This window comes from Fundulus heteroclitus, chromosome 17, assembly GCF_011125445.2.
Source record: "Fundulus heteroclitus isolate FHET01 chromosome 17, MU-UCD_Fhet_4.1, whole genome shotgun sequence".
Lineage (NCBI taxonomy): Eukaryota > Metazoa > Chordata > Actinopteri > Cyprinodontiformes > Fundulidae > Fundulus > Fundulus heteroclitus.
The window spans coordinates 1,416,468-1,439,035 of NC_046377.1; the positions used below are offsets into that span (position 1 = coordinate 1,416,468).

Genomic DNA, 22,568 nt, shown 5'->3' on the forward strand with positions numbered 1-22,568 from the left:
TCCTTTCTCCTTGTTTTCTCCTTGTTTTTAGGCTAAACAGCTGATAATGTGTAGCACTCTCCGTTCTGCACATTATCAATCTGGGACTGCTCCCGTTGAATCCGTTTGGGTAAAGGTGTGAATTTCAGCAGAACTACCCGAACTCAGAGGGCGAAACAGCACTTAGTGCCCGCCTACCTAAGGTTCATTTTAGCCAATCATGGTATCATATTAAAACGTAAGCAGCAGATGTCATGAGAAACTACAAGGTAAGCTAGTCAAGGCACCTCTTGCTGTTCTACTATCAAAGATGAAATCATGGATTCTGACAAAACGGATGTGGAAAAACTGCGGTGATAATTTTGGTTTGGCTGTGAGCTCGTTAGCTATTGCTTTCATTGCACCACTATGTCCCGCCTTAAACGACAATACTGCGACGTGATTGGCCCCCAATCGTTTTTGGGCCTGACAGTGTGGTCAGGCAGTCTTATATTGCACCTCCAGGATAGCTTTTTAGTTTAATATTTCACTTGCTAACTGAAGCATGTAGGATAACCTTAACCAAGGCTGTGTTTAGATTTATTGTAATGGCATAGAAAATAAATGAAAATAAATAAAACCTTTCATAAACAGTTTTGGCTAAAGTAAGGCTTGTTGTACATTGATCAGACCCGACCTCAAGAAATTCCCATGGCTCTTTGTGGCATCCATTTTTAAAGGCCCTGTTAGTTGAGCCAAATGTTTTTACTGGATGATGAGACAGTTCACCTAATGCATTCATGTATAGCCAAGCTGTACACTTTCATGGTTTCTTTTATGTCTTTCTGCAGGTCTTTTAAGCCAGACTTTGTCCTGATTCGCCAACACGCCTACAGCATGATTCCCGGCGAGGACTTCAGGAACATTGTGATCGGCCTGCACTTTGGCGGTGTTCCAGGCGTCAATTCTCTCTTCTCTATATACAATTTCTGCAGCAAACCTTGGGTGGTAAGTAGTCTAAAACAGCTTTATTTCCTCTGCTTTTAACCTCCATATGGTGGTTAGACTTTCTCAGCAGCTGCCCCAGGCTGATTTATACAGCCTATTACATGGAGCTGCGACTCCTGTGTCTGGAGCAGGAGGATTTTGTCACTGTAGTTATTAGTAGCTTTGTAGGAAATAAAATGGCAGAACGCTTTAGTGAAAACATGTCAATGCTTAGCCCTGCATGACTTCATAAACACCAGGTCTTGCCAGGTACAATTTGAATATAAAATATGCTTCACCAGAGCTGACACTTTTATGTTATATGGACAGTAGAGGTACTTTTGTTTCCCATTTTATTGCCCTGTTATGTATTTCATGAGGCATGCAAGATATCCCAGGGTTTAGTATTCCTTGAGTCTGGACCAGCCCCATACAATGCAAACACAATGCCTAGGCAAACTCAGCTCAATGCATGCTTGATGTCCAATGTTTCGTGAAGGAATTACGGATGTTAAAAAGGATCTATAAATAACCTGGTAACTGCATTGTTTGAACAATGGGTGTTAGATCCAACTCTAAGTAGGTGGGTCTCAACTGTTTCTGTTTCATTTCCTGAAACGGCAAGACAATAAAAACCTTTATTATTCCAGTGCCAGGTGTTGACTTCAAGATGATCCATCGACAAACTGACTCCCTAATCATTGGGTTCAACTGTTCTTAGGTGTACAGTGTTGAAAACATGTACAAATTTATTACAGATTTTACTTTTGTCACTTTTAGATGTTTCAGAACATCAAACAAGTTTTAATATCACTAAAAGGTACTGTCAGTAAACACTGAATGCAGTTTTCAAATGATTTTACTAGGGGAAACACTATCCAAAATAACCTAGCCCTGTGTGATAAAGTAACTGCCTCCTAAACCCAATAACCGAAGCCCTCTGCCATCAGGTATTTGTGATAACTGACAAGTCTTAGGAGTCTATGTCCACTGTTTTTTATGGAATTATTTTAGTTCAGCCCCACTGGAGGGATTTTTAGGATGAAGGGCCCGTTTCTGCAGGACAGCAGTATTAAGGGTTTTGTTCGGACAGCGTCATGCTCCCCTGGCTGCAAAGGAGCTTTAGATCATCACACTACCACAACCAGTCTGTATTGTGTTCTTTTTCTGGAAGCCGTTAGATTGTTTTACACCAGATGCACATTTTGTCCTTTCAGTCTCAAGAATATTTTCCCAAAAGTCTTGGGAATCGTGAAGATGTTTTTTGGACAAATATAAGATAGGCTTTGCATTCTTTTTGGTCAGAAGTAGGTTTTGCTTTCAAACTCTGCCATGAATTAAATTTTTGCCATCTCTTTCTCATTGTTGAAAAATATACACCTTAACTGTGCCAAGTGACCCCTGCAGTGCTTCAGATGTTCTTTTGTGACCTCCTGAACAACCAAGTTGTTTTTGTAATAATTTTGGTGGGTCTGGACAATTCCTGGGAAGATTCAACACTATTATGTGTTTTTCCTTTGTGGATAATGTTTTTGTCGTTTGCTGGAGCTCCAAAGCATTAGAAAAAGTTTTTTTTTTACAAGAGTAACTTTATGTCTTATCTGTTTGAGAATTTCTTTAGGTTGAGACATAGGCTGTTTTTATTTTGAGATCATTTAGCCTACTTCATGTTGTCATACAGATTTGATTCAAGTAACTGATTTCACACCTCTGGGACTAATCAGACCTTGATGTGGTTAGTGAAATTGAGCTCCTTCCTAAGAACATGGTAAATTATAGAAATTGATTTTAACAAAGGGAGGACATTTTTTTTTCATATAGTAAAGAACTGGTCTGGGGAGCCTTTTTCCCCTTTAGTAATGAAATCATCTAAAAGATGTTTGGTCATATGAAACATCTAGATGTTACAAAAAGCTAAGTTCGAAGAAATCTGTAGGGCGGCATATACTATTTCATTCAGCTATAGCTTTGTCCAACACCTTTTGTCCTCAATTCATTGACGGCTGCCTGTTTATTTCTCCTTGCAGTTTTCTCAAATGATTAAGCTATACCACTCCCTCGGAGCTGAGAAATTCCCCCTGAATGAACAAACCTTCTACCCAAACCACACACAAATGGTGAGTGATTTCTGGAATTATTTCCCATTTAAACACTTAAGGTCATAGAAAAACAAAAAAAAAAGAGTGCAAAAAGCCTTGTTTGATCCATTTTTCATTGATTCTTTATTATAAAAATATAAAACACAGAAATTAAGTCAAACATTTCTCTACCCTTACAAGGTAACACCCCCACCCACCCCACACAATTCAGAAATCAGTGCTTACACACAGACTGTACACAGCTTTCTTGACTTCAGTTTTCCTCTTTTTTAGTTCAAACGTGACCAATTGTTTCTGTGTTAAGCAGACAGTATATTTACACGAACAGAAACCACAGACATAATAACACAGAAATGCCACAACTGGAGGAAGAACCTCATAAACACTTATGACCCATTAAGCAAAAAAAAAATCTGTTTTCTCAAGACGCTTTTTGATTAATAATACAAAATTAATCGGCACGTGTTGCTTGAAGAAAATAATAAGGTAAGCAAGCAATCGGCAAGCTAGAGTTGGTTGGTTAGCTTAAGATTGTCCATAAAATTTGGGTAAAGGTTTTAGCCTGAAGCTAAAGTTTAACTTGAAATCTATTCATTTTAGGAAAGTCAGATTTTTAATAAAATTTATGAGTAAGACAGGTAAAAACAGCAAAAAGATGCTTCCTGTTCATCGGTACATCTTAGCTGACATGTAAAGTAAGCTAAGCTACAAGGCTGCTACGTTAGCTGTGTATTCATATTGCAGATCTTAGTCATGTCAGTTTTCAAAACACAATTGTTTTCTGTAAATTAAAAACAGTCTCCTGTGGGAATTTAAACTAAAATTCTACTGATAAAAAAAAGGTTGTTAATCCATTTGAGGCAAGTCTGTGTCTGCTAATGGAATGGATCGAAGAGAAGCTAACAATATGAAAAACAAAATCCAGATTGGAACAGGTGAAGAAGAATGATCTTAGTGACAATAAAGTTATTTTCATTTATATATATATATATATATATATATTTATATAATGTTCATTTAAAATAGTTAAATACAAAAGATTGAATATACATTTAGAAAACATCTCATACTGTGAAACCTGTTTAAATTGTACTATCATAGGGTTGTTGAATAGTACCAGCAAAGGGAGCTGTGGTCAAACACAATAAGTACCATATAATTTAGATGCTTATCCTTCACTCTGATTTGATGTGTCACTCTGCTGGTCGCAATGTAGGCAAACCTATATTTTAGCCTACTTCTTTTCCTTCTGTTTTTGCATGTATAACAGGGTTACTGTTTAATCCAATAAACATAAATAAATGCATTATAGAGATGTTGCCATTTCTTTAGCTTACTTTTATATACACACAGCATAAAATAAAATATCACAACTAAAAAAAAGAGCTCTTCCCTGCATTGGCACGGCATCAATGTTAACATTTCTCAGATGATAATTTATGCAGAACAAAGGAGGAGATTGTTTGGTGGCTGTGGTGCAACCACTTAGGGAAGCAGAGGTACTACCATCTTAAAAGACAGATGTCACAGTAACAACTGAACATAACTGATCTAAAACTACATTTCCACTAAGTTTTCAGAATTTGAATATAGAGGTATAATCCTCATACCTCCGATAGTGGCACAAAATTATTATTGAAATGTATTTTGGCAGTGTTGATAGCAAGTGATGTGCAGAAGTGATAATAGGATTTACATCAGTAAGGTCTACCATTGTAATAACAATTTTATTTCATATCATCTTTAGGTTGGCGTGTCATTTTTAAAAGATGATCCACAGTATTGCCAAAATATCAATCAAATTATCAGTAGATTAGCTGCTTAAGGCCAGTGACAGTTCCTTAATTTCCAAAATCCCATCAGAGGTTGATAATTGTCTTCCCGTATAAACGTCTGATAAACATCTTGTGTACATCTATGAATTTCTATTGTTACTACCACTGATCATTATTGAGTGGGAAACATTACAAGGTTAAAGGCCAATCTTTACACCAACGTTTTTTTTTTTTCTATCCGAAGTGCTACAGACAGGCACTGTAATATATCTGCTCTTTTCTGCCTTTTAAAGAAGGCCGTCACGAGTCCAGTAAAAGTAATTCAAGATGGAGACAGAACCTGGGAGGGAGAAAGTTGGTTTCTGACAGGATGTGCTTGGAATCATGGATCAGTAGCATTGATGATGGTTTTATCGCGGGTGGTCATGCCTCGGTACCAACTGCAATAGCCCTCCTTCTGCTGGATGCAGGCGTAGTGCCGGGACTGGTAGCCGGGATAGCCGAAGTGGGACAGCATGTCTGTCCAAAGGCACTCGTTCTTGGAGGTCACGAAGCAGGGCAGATAGTGGCAGGGCTTAATCTATGGAGAGAGAACCAGAACCAAATATGTAGCCATGAAGCTGAAACAATCTACCAAGAGCTACCTATAAAAAGATATCATTCAACAAGTTAAACGAAATGCATTCAGGAATCGGTTGGCATAAAAAAAAGTTACAGCCTAGCTTAATAAAAAAAAACCTCTTAAGTCTATTTACAACTTTTATTTTTAAAAACACAGAAAAGCAAGTTAGTGCGCCACTGACAGTGGTATATATAAGCTAACACATTTAGCAATAACGAGGAGTGATGTCCATTTTGCCTTTTTTTCCTGAGCAAAAAGTTACACTTTTCAAATGTGAAATGGATCAATTTACAGTTACTTCAGGGTTTCTTCCTCTTAATTTTAGGCCTTTTTGATTTGTCATATTAGGTCTTAGATGACTCTTGGTTACATGTTAAATTAGTATGTTTCTTCCTTGGTCATACAAGCTAAACCAACTTGGGTATTTGGATTTTTCATCGCCAGAGATGCCAGCAGATCAGCAGGATTTTTATGTTTTAGCCAAAAACAAAATGACTTCCCAAAAGAATGTTATGACCTTGAACTTGTTACATTATTATTCGTTCTTTAAAATAAAATCTTCTGAAGCTGTGTTGGATTATTTTATGGGACCAAACTAACCATTATCTTTTAATTAACATATTACATAATTAGGCTTAAATATTAATATTAAATAATACATTGTGTCATACATTAGCGTAATAATTGGATTTTCCTTTGAAGTATTGATTTATTACACCTTAAATCCTATAAAATATAAATACATTTTCTTTCAAGCGCGTTGTTAAACTCATCAGATGCATTCGATTTATTGAGATGAGACTTGTACGTTTGGAATTTTATTTCACCGAGTAAACTGCAAGTTAAATTCTACACTACTGGTGCCTTCATTATAGCGGAGTGTAATATTAAGAGGGTCTGACTTGGAAACACAACATTTTAAGAGTTGGGTAAAACCAGTAAGCTTGAAGCCATATTTTCTTCTGCTACAAAAATGTCCAGAGGTTGCAAAATCCAGCAATAGAGTATGACATGAGAGAGTAAAAGACGTTGGATTTCAAATTATTTAGTGAAAAAAGATCTAAAGAGTACCAAAGAATGAAAATAAATAACAGGACAAATGTCTGAGGAAGTGTGGAAATGCTCTGAGTTATTAAAAAGGTGGAGAAACCATGTATTCATTTGTTTGTTGCTCTCCACTCCTTGGATGGTAAACTAACTAATGTTCACATACACTAAGGAACTGGATCTAGTAAAATACTGTTTCAACATGTTCCATCTTGTTTTTCCAGCATTGGCACCGACAGAGTCATATGTCGGATGCTTCAGTAAAAGGAAGCGTTTTACAGAGCAAAGGCACCAAGTTCACCCTGATGCTTGTATGCTTTGTGCTGAGGAATGTGAACGTGAAGCATCTTTCGAATGCACTCAACTTTTGTGTAGTTCAAGGATTTAGTCAGGCTCCACTCTGCCTCAAACGTGCGTCATTACGCCAGGTGCTTTCACAAAAAAAAAAAAAGCCGCTTCCCGGATGAATGAATGGCACCAACTGACAGGAAGATTCACAAAACCGCTCAGAGAGGTGATGAACGAAAAGGCTGGTTTTAGAGGGAGGAAAAGTGAATCACCGGCTGCAAAGAGCTGCACTTATCTTACATACGGATGCAAATTCAATGCAAATTCAATCTCCATATTTCGGAGAGCGTACTTCTCATTTTGGCTGTTATGGTATTCAAGGTTAAGACTGTCAGCTCTCTAGGGTTCAGAAATGTTTGAAATCAGCAGCACAAGGCATTTCCTGCTTTCAAAGTCAGTAGATAAGAGTTCACGCTAACTTGCAACAATGTTTTATCCTCTTCCGTCAATGATGGCCATCTTTGGTTGGCTCCAGGTCAAAGGGCCACGTACGCCTTGACCACAGTTTAAAAGTGATGACCCGCATAGCAAACAAATGGGCCTCTATGCTAATCCACTTATACTGATAGTGGCTGAGTGTGTAGCAGATGTCTAGGATGGCGCCCAGCAGGATATTTACAAAGAGGGTCAGCAGCTGCACAACAACTCCTTGCATGCTCGATCCACAAGCTGGTTCCAGAGCTGTTAAGGCCCAGTAGCACCGGCCCATATTAGCCACTCACCGCACAGCTCCGCCCGTTTGCGAATGTTTCAGGAGCTGTTTTTTCAGGGCCAGGCCGGGTACCTCTGGCTCTGCTGAAGAGCAGGGTCAAACTGAGTGCTGAAAGCAGCTTGAACTCAGCCAAATCCTGATGCTCTCTCCGCTGAGACAGCCTGGGATCTTTCAAGCTATTAAAGTGTTCTCCTCGCTCCCGCCATGGCTGAGGCAAAAGATCACATAATGCTGTAAATTTCAACGCTGTAATTGAAAACAGGGTGGAGGAGCAGGTGCTGAACTTTTTCAAATCCTTTGTGCCTCTTCCAGGCAATTCTAGGCCAGTCGAATCACAAAACAGGCAAAGATGAACCGAGTAGGGAGGAGCCGAGGTGGGTGAGCTAAAATGATTAGGGTCGGTGGAACTGCACCTTTAATTCACAGTGATGGTCGTAAAACTTGGTTGGTTCTACATTTCTGCCACTAGACTTAGACTTTCTTTATTGTCATTTTGTATGCACAGAGTGCATACAGAACGAAATTTCGTCTTCATACAGCTCAGAAAAATTGCAGTCACTCTACAGGATACGTTGCTGTGAAAACAAATTAACAGACTATTTAACGTCCATAAGATCTACAATCTATCTATCTATCTATCTATCTATCTATCTATCTATCTATCTATCTATCTCTTTTTTTTGGGTTTTTTTTTTTGGGGGGGGGTTGGTATTAGAAGTGAAACACTAGAGTCAACTGTAAGTGGCTCCGTGAATTTTAAATTACTTCTCTACTAGTCATTAACAGAGTTTATACAAACAGTCAAATGGCAGTTTATTTGGTTTCTGATAAAACCCAGAGGAGCAGCAAGCTTTCCATCCTCCTCCTGCCTCCTCTTCTTCTTTTTCCCTCTCAGCTCTACATTGTTTCTACTTACCCTGCAGTTGCAGCCAAGCTGGTAGCGGTGGTTGAAGCCCTTCTTTTGTGCCAGCGACAGGCGCTCCCACCTCTCATTGAAGTTGCAGAGCCCCGTGTAGACCTTATCCTCGTACACACGACCTGTGGAGGCAAATGGTGAAAGAGAAGAGCGGTTTAGAAAATAGGAAAAGTTACTGAAGTCCCCGATAGTATACTGGACCAAGTTATATCACTCAATCATGAACCCTTTACACATTTAGTCACGTTACAGACATGACCTCCAATAAATTTTATTGGTACTTTGTGACTGACCAACAAAAAGGGGGCATCAGTGTAAATTAGAACTCTGCTCTCTGTCCCTCTTGAAGAGAAGCATTCCCCACAGGATGATGCTGCCACCACAAAGTTGAGATGCTGTGTCCACTTCAAGGTTCTCTACAATTTTACCCCACAACATTGGGTTTTGGATGTTGGCCAGAAAGTTCAATTTTGGTCTAATCTGACCAGAGAGCCTTCTTTATCAAAGCAAGGCAAGCTGCTAAAAAAAACTTCTTCTCCCGTAAAAGCCACAATTGTGCAGTGTGCGGCTAGTAGTTGTTCAGCTCTCCTAACTTGGCTGTGGATCTTTGCAGCTCCTCCAGAGTTACCATGGATATTGAATCATGTTCTTTGGACAGACGAGCCTAAAATAGACTTACATTTGATAATCCATAATTAAACATTTAATGAGCTGTCCTAATTTTTTTACCCGACCGAAGCTTCCCATCTGGTATCTTACTTATCTCAACATACTATGACTAATCAAAAGAACCAAACCATCACAGGCTTTATACAAGTTTATGTTTAGCTCATTTTTAAATCGGCATAGTGTATTCAGGACAGCATAAACATGTCTCTCAAGAAGTCGGACTTGATGGCCTACAGTAAGACAATCCCATACATTAAGCCTATATTAAACCAACACCTCTATTTCGGAATATCTAAAGGTCATCAAACGTCTATATTTAGCGGCGGACCATTTCCAGTACTGCCTGTGAGTGCTCAGAAGCAACAGTATTTGTCTCAATGCATCTCCTTCACAGTGCTTTTATCCGGTGGGAATTTATTAGATCACACATATGTTCCTTTCATACGCCCCACTGAGACCCCCCAGCACAGGCCGAACTGATGCACTGGATCACTGGAGTCGCCTACAGCCTGATTCCGTCGCTTTAAGAGTGTGGCTCGCTCCTAAATTGTTAAATTGGAACCAGAGCCCCCTAAAGCTTGATCAAAAGAGATTCCAGCAGCTCATCTCTGAGGCCCCTGTGTTCAGACTGCTCGCAATGCAGTCAGTTACAGGCAGGACTTATTATAGATGCCCTGAGAGCAGAAAGAGAGAGACATTGACTGATGTCACTCGTACCCGGACTGGGTAAACATAGCTGTTGTTGCGTGGCAACGCCGGCTTGTTGGCTTCCACGGTGCGGTGGAGTTGCAGTATTTACAGGTTGGGGACTCACTGACACCTATACAGGCTGAGTGCTGCAGGGTCCAAAGTAAACAGCATCCCTGATTGGAAATAGCAGCCCATAAAGCGCTTGTGCTGGAAAATGCCAGTCGCTTCCTGCTGGCTGTTAATTACAAGTTGTAGGAAGAGAAAACTGCTCAGACGCAAAGGGAAGTCTTCCAAAGCGCCCCGCTCTCTCCGCCTCTCTGTACAGTAGCAAAGGGTCGGCTAATAATAGAGGGAAAGATTTTGTCAGAAGGCAAATAAAGTCCTCTGGGGAGAGACGCATGGGGGCCAAACAGTCGTGATGCCGGTGGCTGGACTCTGGAAGGAAACAAGATTTTCCTGGCACCACAAAGGCTGACTAGAATGTTCTCAACAGCTCATTGGACCGAATGGATGTTCCCTACTCTACTCTACTGGCTGCACATACAGTGCATTGCAAAACTCTGGTTGTTACGTAAGAAAACACAGCAGAGTGTTTACAAGTATTTTACTGGGATTTAAGCGCAACACAAAGTAGCGCATAAAGTGGAAGGTATAGCACCAACTAAATCCCAGTAAAACTAATTACTGAAAAGGGCAGAATTCAGTCTCAGCATAAATCCAGCTGTTCTGTGGTGACCTCACAGGTTTGTTCGAGAATATTACAGAACAAACAGCATCATGAAGACCAAGGTACCCAGCAGACAGTTCAGGAAGAAAGCTGTGGAGACTTTCAAAGCTTGGAAGATTCTATTAGAACTCAACCCTGCTTTAAACATGTCACAGAGCTATGTTCAATACATTGTGTAAAGCTACCAAAACATGGCCAGCCATCTAAACCCTAAAATGACTAACCGCCTGGAAAGGAAAGCAACATTTTGAGAAGCAGGTCAAGGTGCTCTTGTAAGAAGAGCCTCTATTTGAACTTCGTAGCCTTCATGGAAAGGCTATTTATGAAGGAAAGTAACAGGGCACTTCGTCATGAACTTACAATCCCTACTGTGAAACGGAAGGATGGCAGCATTATGCTGTGGCAAAGCTTTTCCACAACTGGGACGGGGAGACTGGACAGAGTTGATGGAGACATGGGTGGAGCTAAGTACAAGGCAACCTTGGAAGAACATGTGTTTGAATAAACTGCAACTGGAGCAGATGTTCATCTTCTAGCAGGACGATGAGCCTAAACATACAGCCATGGCTACAAGGGAATGGTTAGATCAACGCATGTTCCTGACTTAGAATGGCCCAGTCAAAGTCCAAGCCTTACTCCATTGATAGTCTTTGGTTAATGACGCCGTCCAACCTGACTGAGCTTTAATTATTCTGTAAAAGGCCAGCTAGTATAGAGATTTTCATAATTATATCACTTCATAATTATCCACTAGTTTATCCCCATAAAATGAGAACCTGTTAAAGAGGGTGTGTATAAAATACCTTTGAAAGATAATATAGGAAATCTGAAACAATCGATGCCAAGCAAATGGTAAATGGACCAACGGTACAGAGCGCACACATGCATACACCAAGACGCAGATCGGTAGGCAACTTGGGGTTAAGTGCCTTGCCCAGGGGCACACAGACATGTGACAGGGGGAAGCTGGAGTATAACCCACAACCTTCTGATTGCAAGACTACTTCTCTGGTTAGACCTGTCCAAAGCCCAACAACTCACCTGTGATCAGGTACTGGTACTTGTTGATCTCGAACTTGACGCCACACAAACTCTCTGAGGCATCCGTGTAAATGTGCTGCACGTGCTGAACCTTTTCAAAGCCTTTGTACATCTGAAAAACAGGAGCCAAGGATGGAATCAAGCATTGGAAGAAAATGTTAGGCCTTTCACAGTGGCACTCGAAAGTCCCCCAACATGAGCAACAAGAGAAGGAAATAACAATCTGGCTTTATCAGATGACTTGAGGGAATTAAAATCTTAGGCTCTGCTTTTGGCAAAATCCTAAATGATGTGGTTGTGATCTGTAATGTTCGTTCAACCTTGATAACCTATAGGTAGGTACAAAGCCAAGAGTCTGTGTTTTACAGAGGTTTGTTTCTGCTTTTTTTTTTTTTCTTGGTGCAATGTATTTTTCTGAGAACAACAGGAAATCCCTGTTTATACTCGGCACTCCCAGAAAAACAGAACAAAACTATTACCTCAGCCAGAAACTGCAGAGCTTTAGGGAACCCGAAGGGAATGGTCTCGTAGGATTTATTGAAATCTGGAGAACACTTTGCTTTTACGCTTTTTTTTTTATATAAGCTGAAACAATTAGAATACATAAAAGCAAGCCACTTGATGCTTCTGTAACTAAACGGGATTGTAAGGATGTGGTGCGTGACTCTGACGAAATGTTTACTCTCAGTGTGAGGAGTTTGGTTGAGCTGTAATGCCCGTAAGCCTACTAATCCTCCGGCCTGGCTCCTGTCAAAGCAGCGGGCCGATATCAGCATCTGTCAAAAATATGGGAGCGTTATGTAAGGATCCAGAGAAAAAGGAGGGCCGGGCTTCCAGAACTAGTATCCCGAGCTGCTTTTCAGCTCTTACACAGCAGCTCATAGGGTGGAGAAGCACTGCAGCGAGCCAAGAGTTGCTTAAATGTATGGTATGATTTCTCCTACATCTGCCTTTGTTTTAATAAATGGGTTTCTACTCTGATACTGATCCGACAGAATGGGCTTTTTTGTAAAAGGTGTAAAAAAGTGCTTTTCTGTTGATTCTTTCATGTTTACGCAACATTTAGTGTTAACTGACTAAAATTGGTCACATCTATAGTCCTGATCTGATTTAAAGGAATTAAAGGGTTATTTGATGTTGGAATACAAACTGCCTATTTTAACTCGAGGTTGGATTCACATCATCCCAACCTGCTTTTAAGGATTTCCATGGGGTTTTATTAATAAGTCATATACTGTAGTTTTATTTTACTTTAGCAACTTGCTGCTGGTGGTAATTTGTAATCTAGAGCTTTTAAGGCTGTGGTTAAAGGACTTAGGGTTTTCTCACACAGTGACAGAACTACAAGGCCCATGAATCAGGGTAGCACCCAACTCTGTCAGAGGGAATTTATTAACCAACATTCAGCCTTTTAGCACCAAAGAGTTCTGCTCTGGAAGCTGGCTTGCTGTTGTCCCTCTAAGAAACTGAAGTGCAAATATTCTCATTATCCCCTCCACTGCATGGTTCTTTATTGTAGGCTGGACACATTTGACAATGTTTAGCTTTAAAAACACCTTGCCATTGAAACAACTTTACACCTATCATTAGGACAAAAGTCATACCACATCGCACTACAGTGTTAGTATAAAGATGAGGAACTCTAATCTGTTCGATTAATAGAGCCACCGGCAGTTAGTTTGACTAACCTAAAAGGCAAGAAATCACCCAAAAAAGATAGCCTAGCATAGGAAAGAAATGTATCAGCAGGAAGTTGGGTTTTGTCATTTTCTACAATTAATATTGAATCAACACCATAGTAGGTATGGGTGATTACTGGGAAAAAACAAAGTTTATTTCAAAACTGCTAACATTTTCTATTATTTTGTTCTTACTATCTAAAGTCCCTTTAAGGTGATGCTGAAGAAGTAGATGGAGTTTTCTTTTGGCTTATGGTGCAAAGAGAAACACATCGCTGCCCCTCCCTAACATAAAGCTATACACTGCAGGTCAGCTAGCTCAAAGAAGGCCTCGACTAAGAAAGATTCTGCTGTTTTACCATATTTTTAGTCACAAATAAATGGACACTGTTAATCTTAAACATAATTTGGCTGGATCCAATTATTATTATTATTATTATTTGTAGCAAACGGTGGTATTTTTAATCCAGGTAAATTTCAATTCCAAGTATTTTTAGTATAACAGTGTTTTTATCATAATCCTAATTACAGTTATGAGAAATATGTACAGTAACCAGCGGATGACTGTAGTTGAAAGTAGGGCAGTGCAATGTTTCATGTATATATTGTTATGCTAATAGGAGTGTGTACAGTATTAATATTGCAACAAAGATCTATGGAATGCTATTGGCTATGGCTTTTCCACGAGAAATATTGTTACTGATAATAGTTTTGTCTATTCTACAGACACAATCTGACATGATCGTCTCTTCATCAATCTTACAAACAGGTTTCTATTCATCTTCATGTTCCCACATGCACAATAACGGACTCAAGGAAGCCATCAATTCTCACCTTCATTTGCTTGACGGTGTAGCGCATTGTTCCAAAAGGTCCATCTCTCAGGAGCTTCTTGCCGACCACTTTAGCCCGGATCACTGTGAGAAAGAGACGGGCATTTGTTTGTTAGGACAAAAATGTGAGCTTTCATTTTCAATCCAATCAAATAACACACCACCCTGGTGAGAGCAGGCATTTAGAAATCCTTCATAAGTCCCACATTAGAACCAGGATAGGGCCATCGATAAGCTGTTTATCCGATTTCCTGCCTCGCCGAATTGTTAGCCTGGGAAGGAACACTTTGAAAAACTCACGGACAAATTAAACGAAGAGGGTCAAAAGAGAAGAACTACACCTCATATAAAACCAGTGATCACTACTTTAAACTTAGTTTTGCTGATCTAATAAATATACCATGATGACCATAAAAAAATCAGATGATTCTGTATATAAAAGAACATCCAATCAGAGTGGAGGACCCTTACTGGCATAGCAGCAAGGTGAAAACACCTGGAAGTTTTAACTGATGCTGGCATAATGGAGCTTATTGAGACAAAAATCTGGAAGAAGGAGTCTAGACATGAGCATTTACATTTGAGCTGCCGGATAGGGCCTAATGCGGGTCCTGCATAAGCCATCAGCCCTCTGAAGTTCACCTGCTACCCCAAACCCGAGGAGCCGCAGACACAACCAACACTGGTCTTGTTTGTTATCTTCTTCCTGTGGAATTTCCTTCCCACATTCTTCAGGGGCTTGCATTCCCCAGTAAGGATGGGGGGGGCAGAATTCAGTCTTCTTGGGTGCAGAGAGACAAACGAGGCATGTGTCACCTTCTGTTTGGTTCTTAAATTGTCTAGTTGGCAACAGGAAAGTGAGCAGCTTGTACAGGAGGTAGTTATGGCACAGCCACTCAGAAGTGGTGACCACAAATGCATTCTGGAGGCTATAATTACAGAAATTCAATATGAATTGATGGCATATTGTTCTAAAAAGGCTATACTTCACATATGACCCTGCAATTTTGGGGTTTTTAAACTGGCTTTGAAAAACGTGTACATTTTCTAAAATATTTCTGGTCAGCAAAGAATCCGCTCTGGATAAAGAACAGGTTTTCAGCATTGTATTAATAGCAATAGACTGTAAAGCACAGAAGAAGGTCCAGACGGACTATTACTTTTCCCTGTCCATCTGAACGTATTGACTTTCACTGCTCCACAAGAGAGAGAGAAAAAAAGAAAACCCATCTAAAGCAAACATTGTTCATGTCAGGATTAGCGCACAACGACTTCCTACCCACCACATGCTTCCTGACCTTTCACTGGGACTTTCCTTGATCCATTAACCCATCATCTCTTTCTATTTCATCCAAAAGCACTACATTATAAACCGACCTCTGCTAAATGTACCCAAACTCTATTTGACAGACGTCCACTGCTGCCATTACAGCAGAACCTGCAAACAATTACTAAGGAATTTGCAGACATAACAGGATACTTTCGCCTTAGTTAAATACACCTCCCATCATTATTTTAATGTTTCACTGCAGAACCACTGTTTCTTACTCTGGGCTAATCTCAAAAAGCGCACTTAAAAATAAAAATTCTTAGCTGGAAGAAGGATTAGAGTAACAGTGCCACCCTACCCCGCATATGGCTGTGCACTGCTTGTCAACTGGTTGGAATTAGGGGGATATCTGGTTTCCTGCCATACAAGGATAACAAATGTAATTGCAAAAAAAAAAAAAAAAAAAAAAAAAAAAAAAAAAACAATCATGACTACTATAAACCAAAGAGCACCACCTTCATTAACTTAACTAGTTGCACAGTATACATCATCATCACAACATCAGTGTGTGAAATGTCAATATCAACAGACTGTTTGTAATGCAATGTTTTGTTTTTTTTAGTTACCATGACAATGTCATATGCTTAATTGTATGTGACAGGGAGTAGAAATAAACTCATGAGCTCATTAAAAGAGCAAAACAGCATATTTAATAGTTCTTTCAACTATGCATCAATGGGTTCTTCTTTTTGCTAACACAGCGTTAGCTTAGAACCTATGGCAAAAACTGATCAAGACATCAACTTTTGAACTTCCTTTATAGATAAAAGGCCATTCAAAAACGAAATCACCAACACTAAACCAAGCTTCAGCTGAATGTACCTCTGTGACTGCCAACAAGCTAGGAAACTATCTACCACGATAGCCAACAATATCGTAGCCAACGGTGCTTTTGACTCCCACTTATTATACATTCCAATTTAGTTTCAACCATAGTGGCTGTATTCATTCATTAAGCCTTTTATAATGCTTAATGTGGGATCGGTGGGAGTTAAAAAGTTAATTAAGCTATCCATTAGTTGTTAAATGCCAAAAGGAAATCCCCCCTTCCCAGTTTAGGTAACATACTAAATTCCAAGTTATTGCGGTGATGCACAAAGATTTGTCTTCTGCAGGAAGAGCACTCTTTGTGCATATTCTCACGAGAGTGAGGCTAAAGAAAGTGAGTCCATTTTCACTCAACATCCATTGCCTAGAGTAGACCATGGGCTTTAATTAAAAAAAAGGGTTGAATGTGAATGCTAAACATTCAATTCTGCCTACGTAGAGTGTGACGAACTGCAGCCATAACAAGAATTGAGTTAATGTACAGCTTAGCTGTGTGCCTCTGTGTGAAAAAGAATGTGGCGGCAGTGCAGGGGTAAGAGTTATTGACTCTAGTTTGGAGGAAGTTGTCCAAGTATGAGGAGGTGAGTGGGAGGAAGAGGATTTCTCACACAAAAATAAACCCTGAGTCTTGTGTCAGAATGAAATCACAGGAGAAAGAATTGGAAAAAAAAAACAAAAAAAAAAAAAACAGTAGGCCTACATTCATGCAGGATATCTAAATATATGTAATGCTTTTCAAATTATGTATCATTGCCTCATTTCCTCCTGCTTATGATATATATGCATTTGTGAAACCATAATTACTGCTTCTCATGGCAGCTACTCTTGCAGGCCCCCTTATTTCCTTTTCCTAGCCATAGCTGGACGGGTTCCCTTCCGGAATAGAAAGAATCAAGAACTCAAGAACCTTTTCCCTTTTGAACAGGGAGGGACGAGGTTTTACCTCACGTGGCCATCATGCATTATCTGTTCTTGGACCAACGTAAAAGCAGATCATACGGCACACTCTTGACAAACCAACATAACCACTAAAGAAACTGCAGCTTGATTGGGGCTAGGGCTGCCCAATTACTCAGGTGTAATATAATCGCAATTTTAAACAACGCAATTTCCAAATCGCAGAGGTCTGCGATTTTTGGCTACGTAAGAATGAATGGATATGACGCGTCCTTTAGGTGTCTGTAATGCGTTTAAGGTGGATTAGCCTCCACATGGAAAGGAAGAGAGTTACAGCAGTGAGATAATCTAATTTCATGACTTGTTTTTAGAGTTTCTATATAATCACACTGTTTTTACATTAAAACCTTCAGGAATCTCACTATAGCTTTAAGTACCGGTCAGACTGTTTGATACATAGACTTGTTTGTTGGTTGCACTTTATGTTCAACAAGGATTGATGTCCGACTCAACAAGCTATTTTTTTGAAAAATAATATTCTGAAGTCGTATTTCTTGTTTTAAATTGTCCTCGTTTACAAACATCTTTAACTACAGGCCATTTTTGTTTCTTGTGGTTAATGCAGAGAAAAGTCCAAATTAAAATGGCAATTATGGTTGAAATATATCACAATTTAGATGTTTGGCAAAATCGTACAGCCCTAGTTGGGGCCCCGATTTTCAAATTCAGGCACACTTTAAGGGGTATGCATACATTGTATTATACTGCTACTCCAGCTAAATTAAGTTAATGAATTTAGCTTTCCCGTGAAGGCGTTTCGCTAATCTATAGTCAACACACATTTTCTGTTTTCCCAGGTACCTGCTTCGCATTTACCCCTTTTCCGTTTTTATCTTTAGCACTCAATCACCTTTTGCTAATTACCTTTCAACTTTTCCTTTTAGACTGATTGGGTAGATGTGAATGAACTCTTAGGCCTAATACAAAAAAAAAGAGTCACTTCTTTTTTCAAGATTAGATCTGAATTTCTAACTGTGGATTGGCATGGATGTCAGTTTCTTAAACCTACCAAAAGTGGTAAGATCACTGGTTTGTGGCATACTAAGGCTTAGTGCTTTGATGAATGCATGTTGGGCCATTGTCTCTAACCCCTGCACTGGCCTCCATGAGAGTGTGGTCCTTGCAGAAGGGAGGGGGTGCGTCGGAGATTTAATATGCCTGGCTCAGGGGACAAACATCTCTGGCTTGTCCGGAATCCCGGCTCTGACATCTCGTCGTATTTCAACTGACTTTTGGGAAAACTCTGGAAGCTGTCTACTCTTACATAATGCCTCTCAACACAGGAGTCTAGACAAAATGTGGTTTATCAAGAAATCACCTGTTGCACTACAGATAAGGAAGTGAGGACTGAGAGCCGAAAGCAGCAAAAACTCTAAATCAACGTTACATAATTCATAAATGCAAAGTACAAAGCACATTTTGGTTCTAGACGGGGTTTTTTTTTTTTTTTTTTGCAAAACAAATCCAGCTCAGCAAACTGATCTTTTTATTCACATGCATTCTCTGCATTGGGCAACCTTGCAACACCTTTCTCCTACCACCCATGCAGCTGGGAACATGCTGCATGGGTGGTGGCGGCTCTTTTACAAACCGTCACACTGACCTGGCAGTCGGCTCTGATCTTGCTTAGGAAGGGCTCTGAGAAAATAACTGCTGCGCCTACAGACAAGTGAATGACCTGTTTCAACAAAGCCAATTAGGTCTCTGAATGGCTCGGTTAAGTAACATCAAGAACTGACCCCCCCGTGTGCCAAATTTGTTCAGACCAGTGTTTTCATGGCCGATACCTCTGTTAAAACAACCGGTTAGATCTCAGTGGTAGTCAAAACATCGTCTGCTGCTGGAAAGACATCCCGCTTGTGAATATTTCTGGTGAAATATATGTTACAGTGGAAAGAGACAGGCCTCGATAACCCAATTCCGAGGGCTTTATCCCTGCCGTTCTTTTTCAGCGGCGTGCTCGTGGGCGATTATGGGTTAGGGCCAACAAAACAAGAGCAAGATGCTTTGAACTCCCCTTCAGGTCCTAAAGTGGGAAGATCCAGGCTTGTTGCCTTTGATGTTGACAGAGAAAATTACAGGGTTTCTCTCTCTCATCACCTTAATGTTTTCAACCCCTTATACCTTTCTGTTGCCAGCCTCTGAGTTTATAGAAGCAGAGCAAGACCTCCATGTAATCAAAAAAATGTTCCTTTTGTATATCAAAACGTCCTTAAAAAACATTCTTTAGGTCCAAACCTGACCTAGATTATTCAATAGCAATGACTGTGACCATGATTTGTGTTTGTCAAGGACTGCAAGTATCAAAAGCACATCTCAAGCTAAGCCATGACCTTGGAAACGGGATTTGTGGAGCGTCCCCATTGAAGTCAGTTCCAGATTTTACTGAGGCAATAACAGATGAACACCATGAGCCCTCCAAATTGCTAAAAGGTGGTGGATTAGTGTTTGAGGAAGCTGCATATTGACTTGCGTTATAAAGTCAAGGCTTCCTCCCTTTAAACATAATCAGGGCTAAACAAAGCAGCCGTCCACATATAAACAGGCGCCACCTATACTGTATACTCATAGGTGAGGCTTTGTTTGTTCACAAAATATATGGTCAGAATTGACTGAAAGCAGTTTGAGAGATTTGTTTTGTCTGTGTTGTGAATTGAATTGGTATATTTATTTTAAAATTATGCTCAAATCTAAAAAAAAAAGAAAAAAATCCCAAGAATAATACTTTCCACAAAGAGATAAATGTTGGTACAATTATTTTTCCATGCACCGCTTTGCAAATAAAGCATAGTAAAAATGTTCCATTATGGCATTCCTGCAGTTTAAAGTCTTAAGAGGCATTATAAAAAGGGCTGGTGTGACCAAAGTTGTCCCTGCACTGCCCCTCCCTGACCTGTTGCTGCTGGCTGGAAGAAGGCTTTTAAAAGTACTACTAATTTGGTCTATCAATTATAAATATGTTCTAAACAATATTATTTATAGCGTAATAATCAATGTCACATTACCTTAGCAACGCCTGGACTAAGTGTTTCTCTCCGTTAAATAAAAGAAAATAGATCATCTGAAGGTTCTCAAGGTGACCATACCGAGAGAATCTCACACTGGAGTTATGCCAAAAAGGATAAAACTTCAGGCCCTGACTTTCCACATGTGAAAAGCCACCTACCAAAACACGCCCCCATTCCACGCGGGGTTCAATCTCCTAATCCTAGTGCTAAGCCAGATCCCGAGTTCATATTATTCTGGGCTGCCAGGATAAGAATATCCAGGTAGTAAAAGCAGCTGTGTGACCCCCTAGTGTACTGCCGCAAGGGACAGCGGCAATATCTGGTTGGCCATCAAAGAAATACCACTGCATGCTGATAAATAAGAATATTGTAAAAACAAGAAAGCAGCCCATAGGAGCAATTTTAGAACCCAGCTCTAAAATTGCCGGTTCTTGCATCAGTGGCTTCCCCTCTGTCATACCCCCTTCTCCCATGCACTCTGCAAATCTTCCTCTGCCCCACACACTCAGTTAAACATGCTCTAATTTTTTTTTTTTTAACGAAACTCAGATTTATTATTATTTGTTCAAACTCCTTAAAATTAATGACACCGCCCTTTTAGTCAGCAGAGAATCAGAAGCTTTGAATAGGACACTACAACTACATGCCTGCAATGTACGGCCATATTTACAGTCCTATACTGTTGACAAACACACGGGGTGTCCTCTCCTCTTTGACAGGATATGCACTGCACCAATGGGGGAAAAAGCAGCCAAAAACACAAAAAACAACAAAACCGTTTGCAGCACAACTAAAAAAAGAACTTTTGTTTCATGCCGCCCTGGGCAGAGAGCCATATTAGCTGTTTCAAAAAGCCGCTGCCTACAACCAAGAGGATGCTCGTTTCTCTGGATGTGACTCTTCCACATTTTTGATGTGAAGCATTTTTTGACACCTCAATCATAGAGCAGGGGGGATTTACAGGAATGTCCTCATTTCAGACTAAAGTAGAACAGCTCAATGAGCCATCAAAAAAAAAAAAATAAATGAAGAAAAGTCAAGTAGCCTAATAATCACTATCATTAGAGAGCAGACTGAGGTGAGGGTTCATAGCCTTTTGACCATGACGTGTGGGTTAAAGAGGAGACTAGTGACTTGATTATAAAAGTTATCTGCGTTGTTTATTGCAAGATATCTCCCAAGAAATGCAAATTATACGAATTTCATATTATAAAGATGTGGGTATTAATAGATATACTGAAATAGGCTACAAGCTTTACGTTATTCTGCAAGTTTTTTACAGTGTAAAATGAAGGAGCTCACGTGCGTCCAGTGACCTGCGTCACTTTGATCTGATCCGTTTCCTCGCGCTAAAATGAAATTACAGCGAGCGACAAGGCCAAAAAAAAAAAAAAAAAAAAAAAAGAGTGCGCGCAATTAGTGCCTCACCTATGTCGGAGTTACAGAAGGCGTCCTGCGGGTGCGAGAGAGCGCAGGAGCAGCCCTCGGTCAGCTGACGGACCTGCAGGCTGCTGAAGACGAACAGCAGGCTGATCAGGTGCTGGTACACAGACTGCATTTCTCCAAAGTTCCGTTCCGCTCCTCTCTGTGCTGCTGGTGCTGGTGGAAATAAACTGTGTTGTGGGTCCGAATGGGTCCGCTGCGGCAGGAGAAGCAGGGGTGGCTCTGTTGTGGCGTGTAATCTCAGTGAGGGAGCTGCTGCGCACCGTTAAACCAGAGCGTTTGGATCTGACTGGCGGAGAGGAGGAGAGCCGCTCATATAGCCGCGGCGCAGCTCGCCCCGGCCACGCCCCCATCTGTCACACTCCCACAGCTCGCGGCCGCAGCGGCCAATCAGGGCCCCGCGATGCCGTTTAGGAATAAAAAATGACGTCGGTCTTAACACGTTCATACTTTCCCTTCAGTTTAGCAAAAATAAAAAGTCACAAACACTGAGCGACGCTGGCTGTAAAAAAATAAAAAATAAAAAATACACCAGCGTGTTATTTACCCTCATATACGCTGGAACGACTCGACGAGCTTCCGTTATATGTACCTGCTGTTTGTCCTGGCCGTGTGTCCAGTGGTAAAAGGGGCGAGGGTGGGTTACACCCTGGACGGGTCACCAGTCCGTCACAAACGCACAGAGGACAAAATACCATGCGCAAATACACCCTGGGATCAATTTAGTGTGGAGAACCAGCATACCCAGGAACAACCCATGCATCAGGGAGAACCTTAAAAAACGTTTTGAAGAAAATGAAAAGGCTTTAGTGACACACATGTTATCCTACTGTATGCGTGCACATCCTCAAACTAATGTTTTGAAGGCATTTAGATTCAAAATCTGCTAGTTTTAGCTG

The 22,568-nt window shown here is 40.4% G+C and overlaps 2 protein-coding genes across 2 annotated transcripts in view; one reads left to right on the forward strand and one right to left on the reverse strand.

Annotated features, from left to right (window-relative positions):
• The window catches only part of LOC105929825 (synapsin-3), a 172,494-nt gene that overhangs the window by 88,809 nt on the left and 61,117 nt on the right, over positions 1 to 22,568 (forward strand). Inside the window, exons 5-6 of the mRNA XM_012867739.3 lie at positions 810 to 966; positions 2,973 to 3,062. Coding sequence (XP_012723193.2) covers positions 810 to 966; positions 2,973 to 3,062 — 247 coding nt within the window. The remainder of the gene's footprint in view (positions 1 to 809; positions 967 to 2,972; positions 3,063 to 22,568) is intronic.
• On the reverse strand, positions 3,144 to 22,002 carry LOC105929826 (metalloproteinase inhibitor 3). Its single transcript, XM_012867740.3, has 5 exons — positions 21,655 to 22,002; positions 14,105 to 14,187; positions 11,592 to 11,703; positions 8,465 to 8,586; positions 3,144 to 5,399 (listed from the first exon to the last, which is right to left on the reverse strand). The coding sequence occupies exons 1-5, from the start codon at positions 21,782 to 21,784 to the stop codon at positions 5,202 to 5,204; spliced, it is 645 nt and encodes a 214-aa protein (XP_012723194.1). The 5' UTR covers positions 21,785 to 22,002; the 3' UTR covers positions 3,144 to 5,201.